Source organism: Nothobranchius furzeri, chromosome 8 (assembly GCF_043380555.1).
Source record: "Nothobranchius furzeri strain GRZ-AD chromosome 8, NfurGRZ-RIMD1, whole genome shotgun sequence".
In the NCBI taxonomy this organism is placed as follows: domain Eukaryota; kingdom Metazoa; phylum Chordata; class Actinopteri; order Cyprinodontiformes; family Nothobranchiidae; genus Nothobranchius; species Nothobranchius furzeri.
In genome coordinates this window covers 59,335,495-59,344,861 of record NC_091748.1, presented here as the reverse complement: position 1 = coordinate 59,344,861, position 9,367 = coordinate 59,335,495, and the positions used below count along the sequence as shown (strand labels likewise).

General features: G+C 41.8%; 1 protein-coding gene across 2 annotated transcripts; it reads right to left on the bottom strand.

Moving 5' to 3' along the window:
• Positions 1-221: 221 nt before the first annotated feature.
• Positions 222-9,367, bottom strand: LOC107392691 (chloride channel CLIC-like protein 1). Of its 2 annotated transcripts, XM_054752322.2 has the most exons (11): positions 9,013-9,367; positions 8,828-8,935; positions 8,035-8,145; positions 7,687-7,908; positions 6,112-6,252; positions 5,930-6,029; positions 5,729-5,826; positions 4,522-4,668; positions 3,839-4,435; positions 3,699-3,750; positions 491-630 (listed from the first exon to the last, which is right to left on the bottom strand). In XM_054752322.2, the coding sequence occupies exons 1-10, from the start codon at positions 9,142-9,144 to the stop codon at positions 3,703-3,705; spliced, it is 1,704 nt and encodes a 567-aa protein (XP_054608297.2). In that variant the 5' UTR covers positions 9,145-9,367; the 3' UTR covers positions 491-630; positions 3,699-3,702. The 2 variants fall into 2 exon arrangements, with proteins under 2 accessions (XP_015826080.3, XP_054608297.2); XM_015970594.3 differs by lacking the exon at positions 3,699-3,750 and having other exon boundaries at positions 222-630.

Here is a 9,367-nt window from a genome sequence, read left to right as displayed (position 1 = left end):
TCCAGTAATCGAAAGAAAGAAAACCAGTTCAGAGAAAGTTCTTCAGTGGAAAAGAAGTAAAGCGGAACTTTCCAGGAAGTGACTCAAAGTTTGGACATAGATCAGCGCCAACTAAGCAATAAGTCCACTGTAAACTACACTTACAGTTAAAGCACATAAAATTATTATCTGATTTGCCTTTTTTCCACAAATGGAAAGTTGAAAAATAAGCTGAAAACCAATTTAAAGAAATTCTTTATTGTAAATGTGTAAAATCAATATTTACAAAATGTTATGATTGTTAATGTTATTGTTCTCATCACTGAACCACATATTTGTAAAATGTACATCAGCATAACGCCAACAAACACAAAGACTCCAGGGATTCATTAAACTTCAGTCCCACTCATACTGGAGACTCAAGATGCTTTTTGCTCATGACACACGTTTGAGCTCATTACGTGACATCAGATATTGTCTGATATAAGAAACAATGTCAATTAATAAAGCAATACTGACAGAGCTTCTGATTATTATTCTTTCTTCCCTTTAAGACCCTTAAATCAGCCTCGTCTCCTGAACAGGAACTCCAACTGTCTCTATAGATCTTAGTGATTCAGAAGATGCTTCTTCTGTAGAGGCTTCAGGATCCTGCAAAGATGGTTTTAAATTAAAACATGTTATGAACAAATTTAATAGACATGCAGCAAAAAAAAATGTAAAATGCATTTTAAACGATCAACTCAAAGTCAAGTGGAATTATGAAATGGAAATAATAATTTCCGTTTATCCATCCATCCATTTTCGCCCACTTATTTGCAGTCGCGTCGCTGGGGCAGTGGACTAAGCAGGGAGGCCCAGACTTCCCTCTCCCCAGCCACTTGGGCCAGCTCCTCCAGGGGAATCCCAAGGCGTTCTCTGGCCAGTCGAGAAACATAATCCCTTAGCGTGTCCTGGGTCTTCCTTTAGTTCTCCTCCCGGTTGGATGTGCCTGGAAAAACTCACCAGGGAGGTGTCCAGAAGGCATCCTAACCAGATGCCTGAGCCACCCCAACTGTCTCCTCTCAATGTGGAGGAGCAGTGCATCTACTCCAAGTTTCTCCTGGATGACTGAGCTTCTAACCCCTATCTCTAAGGGAGAGCCCAGACACCCTGTGAAGGAAACTCGTTTCGGCTGTTAGTATCCACGATCTCATTCTTTCTGTCACTGTCTTTCTATGGCCAGGAAAAAAAACACATTGTTCCTCCTGAATCCGAGGTGACCTCAGCACCAGTGATTGGAGAGCCCAACCTAAAATCCCTGGACTTGGCTTCCTCACTGGAAGACGTGCCAGTGGGAATGAGGAGGTCTTCGAAGTACTCCACCCACCAATCCACAACATCCCAAGTAGAGGTCAACAGCACACCATCCCCACTATAAACAGTGTTGGTGGTGCACTGCTTTCCCTCCTGAGGCGCCGGATGGTGGACCAGAATATTCTCTGAGCCTTACAGAAGTCTTGCTCCATATTACTGAACTCCGTCTATGCCCGGGTTTTGGCCTGCCAGTACCCATCAGCTGTCTCTTGAGTCCGACAGGCCCAAAATAGCTGACAGGACTCTTTCTTCAGCTTGATGGAATCCCTAACCGTTGGTGTCCACCAGTAGGTTCGGGGATTTCCACCACGACTGGCACCGACACAACCCTGCAGCCACAGTTCTTTTACTTTGCTTTACTGTGCTGTGGTCTATCATCCACCTGGTCCAAACAGTTCTTTCCTTCAGGAGTTTAGTGGCTTTCTATCCTCCACTGTGAAGTTGTCCAGACTAGTGATTGTTGGTGACTTAAACATCCACGTTGATGATCCCTCAGACCACTTTGCCCTGAATTTCTCCAGCCTTATGGACTCCTTCAGCTTTACCCAGCATGTTTCTGGTCCCACACACACCAGGGGACACACTCTAGACTTTGTTTTTACCCTGAGTCTAATGCTGACAGTGTTTGTCCTGAGGACGTTTATATTTCAGATCACCATTGCATTTTCTTTAACTTGTCAGTTTCTGCGACCCCACCTCCTGCTCGCCGTATGGTTAGTTCTCCTTTTCTTAATGAGAGCACAGCTAGCAATTTTTCTGCTGCTTTTGATCCACCCTGTTCTTCTGATAATGACCCAGATTCCTTTTCCTTAACTTATCAGTTTAACAAGCACTGCCTCTCCATTCTGGACAACATCTGTCCTTCAAATTCAAATTCAAAAATACTTTATTAATCCCAGAGGGAAATTGATTAACCTGTCAGAACCAGATCAGTTCCAGCAGTGACCCCTACTCCCTGGTTCACTGAAAGCCTTTGCAGCCTAAAGCGCCAATGCAGAAAAATTGAGCGCTTGTGGAAGAAAACCCATCTCCACGTCCATCTGCTGCACCTAAAGGATCTTCTGACATCAGCTGAAAACTCGCCTGTTCAAGCTGGCTTTGGTGTGACCTTCATCACTCTCTCCTTGTTCTGCTCTCCCTACCTATTCCACTTTCATCAGGATCCACTGATTTCCCTCTTTCCTATTCTCTCTCTCTCTCTCTCTCTCTCTCTCTCTCTTTACATTTTTTAATCACAATTGTCTATTTTTTGCTCATTTTAAATATATTTTTAATCATTTTCTAAAATATTTTTTATCTTTTACATTTTTTGTTTTTGTGAAGCGCCTCGTGATTTTTATCTTGAGAGGCGCTATAGAAACGATCTCTTCTTCTTCTTCTCTGGTCGACCGCCTCGACAATGGAAGCCCGGAACATGGCCCACTGGGACTCAATATCCCCCGACTCCCCTGAAACATTTTGGAAGTTCTGTTGGAGGTGAGAATTGAAATTCTTCAGACAAGAGACTCTGCCAGACGTTTCCAGAAAATCCTCACAATACGTTTGGGTCTGCCAGGTCTGACAAGCATCTTCTCCCACCATCGAAGCCAACTCACCACCAGGTAGTGGTCAGTTGAAAGCTCCACTCCTCTTTTCACCCGTGTCCAACATCATACAGCCGCAGATCAGAGTAGACGACAACAAAGTCGATCATCGAGCTGCAGCCTAAGGTATCCTGGTGCCAGGAGCACATATGGACACCTTTATGTCTGAACATGGTGTTCAAGACTTCGACAACTTTATTAATCCCTGAAGGGCAATTTGAGAGTTCATTATGGACAATCCATGACGAGCACAGAAGTCCAATAACAACACACAGCTCAAATTCAGATCAGGAGGGCTGTTTCTCCCCACCACACCTTTCCAGGTCTCACTGTTGTTGCCCGCGTGAGCATTTAAGTCCCCCAGCAGAATGAGGGAGTCACCGGAAGAATCACTCTCCTGGACCCCCCTCCAAGATCTCCAAAAAGGGTGGGTAGTCAGGGTGGAGTTCATCTTCTTTACTGTGGTGTCAAGACATAGTGGACCCAAACCATCAGTGAATTTGGTAAATGGTGGACGCTCCTTACAGTTATTACGGTCATATGCTATTATTTCAAAGGTATGATGATCTTTTTAGCTAATTAAGTCTCTTCTGATTATCAGATGATGGCTCTTCCTGAGATTAAAGTCACAACAGTAGATTACATATGACATCCACAATGCTAAATTATTGAAAAAGTTATGATGGCAACAAGAGGCAAAAATAGGAAAACACAAAATCTAAACAAAACAGACAAAACAAAAACAAAAGTTCTAAAATAACAGTTTAAATACATATTTACCCGTTTATGCTGTATGATAAGACTTCACCATCCTATCTGTGCGGGCACAGTACTGCAGCATTAAAGCATTTGATTATGTCGCTTATGAAACTCTCAACGCCAGACTGGATCAGGCTGTGTGCATTTTAAAACAAGCTCACCTGAGCATCAGTGTGTGAAAACGGCCTTTCTGCTGACTGAGGTTCGGCTGCTGCACCATCTCTGCTGGGTTCATCTGGTGCCTCGTTCACCTTCTTTGGTGGTTTGTTCTTCGTTTGTGACGAACCTGCTCCCACCTGTTTGGTCTTTGGGTGAGTGGCCTCGGCTGCAGCACCTTCACTTTGTACCTCCTCTTGAACCTCCTGCTGGTTTCCAGAGTCTGACTCAACAGAGGGATTCTCCTCTACTGCAGGACCTCCTTCCAGTCTATGAGCATCGGTCTCATCCTCACTGTAATGTTGATCTGCACTTCTTAGTGTCTCTACGGATGCTAGCTTCTCCACTACCTTGTTTGCACATCTCTGATGAACACTATTCCTGTCTAACCTGATATCCTCAGCTCTGTGTCTTTGGACACCCTGTTGAGCAGGAGCAAGAGCAGGTGCATCCCCTCCAGCATTGTAACCGTGGTCCTCGATCCTCAGAGGTCTTTGTTGAGGACGCTCCAGCTCTGGAGGTGGTGGATCTCTTCGAGGGCGACGTAGAGGAGCCATGATGCCATGCTGGAAGGCTGCCTGCACACTTCCATAAGAGACCACCTGTGTAAGAGTAAAACACATATAACATTTAATAAATGTTTTATGTAAAATGATCAACTCTACAAAGAAATAAATGATGTAATTACCAAAATGGCAAGTACAATAGTGATGAGGACTGGAATCTGCAGAGTAACTGGTAAATCTTTTAGGAGTGCTCGCAGGAACTCACTTATTCCCTGCCCAAAGTGCTTCAGTGGGTCTGTGATGAAGGTTGTGATGGTAACTGTAATAGCCTAAGCAGGAAAAAAGATTGAAGAGCAAATCACAAACCTGTCAGATGCAAGTCAAACTACAGCAAAACAAACAACAGCAACAATGTGGCCAAAAGGTTGTTGAAAAAGCCTGAGAACTGTTGAGTGTGTTTATTGTTCTTGTAGTGGTTACTGGTTTTACGATTTCAGCTCTGAAACAATCCAGCCCTTGTGCCAAAACCAACCAGTCCACTCTGAGCAACTGCTGCCAGTTAGGACTCTGCACCAGAAGATTCTCGAAGACAAGTCATTCACAATAAGTAGATAAGTACATTTCACTGTATTATCGATTCTTTGGTAAGTGAAAAAAGAAGCTTCTGATATCTTTAGAGTTGACTATTTGTTTCTAACTCACTGCAAGCACAAGAATAAGGAATAACTTCTGGGCCGCTCCTTTTACCGGCTCACATTCTTTTTGTCGGCCGGTGTCGAATTTCAAATGCCGGCACAGACTTGGCAACCCTGCAAGCTCAAGTATGACTGGCTCTGGAAGCAGGAAGTATAGAGGCGGGACAGATTGTAAACAAATACTAGGTCCTTCTTCTGCTTTTTGAAAAGGAGAAAATCTGACAACCCTCCAGCCGGCTGAGAAGGAAATCTGTTTCAATGTAACCTTGCCCCAACATGATTTAGACATTAAACTGCTTTGTGATTATTTCATTAAAATATTCTTACTTTTTGTTATTTTTAACATCCAGATGGAGTGTTGCGCTCACAATCCAGTTTAATAAATGTCTACTGCCCTCTGATGTAGGGGCTATAGGTGGCAAATGCCTAGTTTATTTGGCTGTTACTGTTATATAATTACATAATAACATAAAACACATGTACTACTGTTTTATTAGCATTCATCTATAACAACAACTGTGGGTTAGTTACAGCTTCCTTATTAATTACTCTGCACAACCCCACTTAAAAAGAAAACTTCCTTTTCAGTAAATAATCAGAGCCTAAGCTGGGGATCATCCAGCCAGCATGATCCCTGGAAACCCAGAGTCCGACTGGTCAGTCTGATCAAAGACTCATCAGCGCAGCAATCTACCTTGGTCGGAGGTACCATGAGGAGGGGGTTAATAAGGAGAACTTTATAGTATTCCTCACAGGGGTCATCTTGGAGAGTCCAGGTGGTTCTGTACCACTCTGCAGATAAACAATACACAATCCTAATCAGAAGTAATCAAACACATGGTGTAGTTGCATAGGCAAAGTCTTGGACAAACACTCTGATTTCTTACTGGTTTACCTTTAAGACTATCACTCCAGTCCATTTTCTTCACTCCTGTGCATTTTTTGTCAAAGTTTTCCATCTTCACTATGTTCTTTTGGTGCTCCGCGAAGGCAATCTGAGCAAACATAAGGACAAACTAAAGATTTCTGAAAAATGAATGAATGCTAGTGAAACCAAAAGCAAGAGCTCCACCTGACCTGGTACAGATACAGCCAGTTCCAGACAATACTGACAAAGAAGCAAACAAAGAAAATCCTCTTGAACTGAACAAACCAAGAGACCGCCGACCACAGCTGGGTGCAGATTAAGGTCGATAAAATCATAATGAATACTGCAACCTGTAAAAGAGGAACAAAGAACATGAAGAACCTTTGACATCTAAAACACAGCAGGTGCTTTGAGAAAACTCAGAATGTCACGTTTAGTTAATTAAATACAAGATGTTTTGGTTTAAAGCTAAATGGGATTAAAATTAGGGATGTTCCGATCAGGTAGTTTTGCCCTCGAGTCCGAGTCCAAATCATTTGAATTTGAGAATCTGCCGATACCGAGTCCCGATCCGATACTTTCGATACATAAAAAAAAAAAATAAAAGAAAAGGAAGAAACAGTTCCAGAATGTTCCTTTTTTTATTTAATTACCTTTTTATTTTAATTTTTAACAACAGATGACTTCTGTGAGGTAGCTTGAACAACCAAGTAATGAATAACATAAATTATTCACTTTTAAACTTCACTGCAAATATAAAAAGTCTAATATAAAAACAGATAGCACTTCAACTTAAACTACCTGGCAGGGGTCCATTTTGCCTCGGCCCCCAAAATGCTTAGATACATCCCTGGGCAAGGGACAGAGTTTTGAAGGTGATCTGAATTGTAACTATATAAATACTACATGCTGATAAATTACTGCTTTATACAGGTACAGACGTGTAGTGGGATAAATCTACCTACATTTTATTTTTTTACGAACTTTGTTTTGTTTTCTTGGTTTTATTTTCCTATCTTCCTGTCCTGTCTGTCTCTGATCTTCCTGCATCTCCCAGTCCTCCAGAAAAACTCCTGTCTACTTCCTTCTTTTTTAACCTCACAAGTAACTTTTTAACTAGCAGATGAAATTGATCTATTGACCGCAAAAAAAGCGGAGTGTGTGCCGCGCTGCCCGGCTGCGCCAGTGATGAGCGCTGCAGCGGGGGCAGCGGGGGCAGCGTGAGCGCGTCCACACGTCATGCTCAAATACAGACAGAACTTACCAGAGAGAAAATGAACGGACACGAACGACTGTGTGTTAATTGTATATTTTTGGTGACGCCACTTAGAAACTTAGAAAATGTCACTGTGGCCGTGTGCAGAACGCAGCTGGAGTTCATGAATAATTAGCGGTCTGCCTGCTGCTCTGCTCAAAAGAATCCCCGCTACGCTGAGTCCATATAAATAATATAATATAGGTAGAAACTGGATCTTTTTTGTTCTCCTTCTGGGTGTGGAAGTTAAGGGCATCAGGGGAGCCTGACAACCTTTAAGGAGAGCCAAGTTGCTCTCCTGAAATTTGAACCCAGTATCCGAGTCCGGATCGGGAAGTAAAGTCTGAGTCCTGATCAGTCTGAAACCACGTGATCGGGCCGATTTCCGATCATGTGATCGTATCGGGACATCCCTAATTAAAATAGCAGTAGTAACGTAGAAATAACTACGTTTTCACATTTGCTTGTTTATGTTTCGATAACCAAGTTTAAAAAATCACAATTCATGAATGAAAGTAAAACAAATTACTTTTAAGACCATGTCAATTTCCACTCCAAAAGTGTCTTCAAAACGCCACCTCCAGGCTTCATAATCATGGACTTTGAAGTCCACCAGAATCTGACTGACAGCGTTGTCCAGAGCACCGGTTCTCCATCTGTCCTCGCCCTCCAGGAGGGACTGGATCTCTGTCAGGGATTGTTTGGACAGCTTGACTTTAGCATCATAGAAGACATCTGTGGAATCGGTTGGCTGGAAAGAAATTTTTTAAAAGTGACTCGACAAATATTTGTTTGGGTTATCATTTAGAATAATGGATTTCCCATCTGTACCGGGCACAGTAAAATAATCACTAAAATATATGAGAAGCTGACTTACCACACCCACTCTGTGTATCTCCTTTAGCAGCCTGCTTAGGAACCTCTTGAACACAGGACTGCAGGTAGGTTGTTGTGATATGAGTGTTATTGTTTTCTTTTGGACCACAATCTAAATGAAAGCAAAAAACAACATTTAAATTCCTGATAGATCAATAAAATCCAGAAGGAAGGGGATTTTCTAACTTGTGGCGTTTTTATTCAGAGACTTATTGAAACAATGAAGAAACCAATTTGATCAAAATCATCCATTCCATAACGTACAATCATACTGAGACAAGTTATAAAATACTTCCAATCAAAATCCCAGGAGAATTCGGGAATTTTTGTCCCACTTTGTCCCAAACATACTTTAAATCATATTTCGGTCTCAGTGCAAGTAAAAGTATTAAGTATACATTAGTATTGAGTTATTGTTGTGATCAAGTATTTAATGATGTGCCTATTGTGTCACGGTTTTGTTTTTCCTAGACAAATTATCACAAATATAATCTGTACAATTGGATGATGGCTTCATCATCGATCATGTTATGGTTTATAGACATAAAATAACTACTATACTACTTTATTATCTATTTCATGTTTTTACTTCATCTACTCACAATTTAGTGAGAAATAACTGTAAACATGAGCTAATTTAGCATTCGGCTTATTTATGCCTAATTTGAGGCTCTTTATAACGTATTTGGTTTCTGATGCATCTCTGATAAACAGCTAATATGAAGACAATCATGTAGTTCCCATCTGATGTTGATGATTCCTTCTTCAGACACATAAAGCTTGTACCCACTGACCTCCTCCTGCAGATCTGCTACTTGTTGGTTGCAGGACGTGAACTCAGCCTGGCTCGGGTCCTTTGTGTACTCTCTTCGTTCGATGGCCACGTTGGTGTAGGACGTCGGCTGTACAGCGACACATCCACACAGTAAATGTAATGTAACATAAGTTCCGTGTAGATGAATTAATGTAATCTGCCCACCTCAGCAGGTTTCCGCATTGATTTGGTGCCTGGGTCGTAGTTGAGCATGTCGTAAGGGTCGAGCCACTCGTCGTGCATCTGCTGACCCACAGCAGATAAAAACAAACTACACAGCAGGGCAGTGAGAAGCATTCTGGGTACAAAATCAAAGATTTCCACCTAAAAAAGCTGGTCTGTCCAAAAACAAATACCTCCAGGGAAGTTATAAACTAAGGAAACCAAAGTGATAGTAGTTTCCGAGTCTACAGATCGAACTACATATCCAGTTAATTGACTCCAGGTATTATATGAATATGTTTTTCTAAATAAAACATTTTTAGGTTACAATCGAAAGTAAAATCACCACCTAGAGCGA

Bases quoted from the DNA above. Each gene is read 5' to 3' on its own strand.
- LOC107392691 (XM_015970594.3), bottom strand. From the start codon at position 9,144: ATGCTTCTCACTGCCCTGCTGTGTAGTTTGTTTTTATCTGCTGTGGGT. The intron at 6,253-7,686 runs GTAATTTGTTTT...CCTCTTTTACAG, and splicing joins AAATTGACATGGTCTTAAAA to GTTGCAGTATTCATTATGAT. The intron at 4,436-4,521 runs GTAATTACATCA...ACTCTTACACAG, and splicing joins CTATTGTACTTGCCATTTTG to GTGGTCTCTTATGGAAGTGT.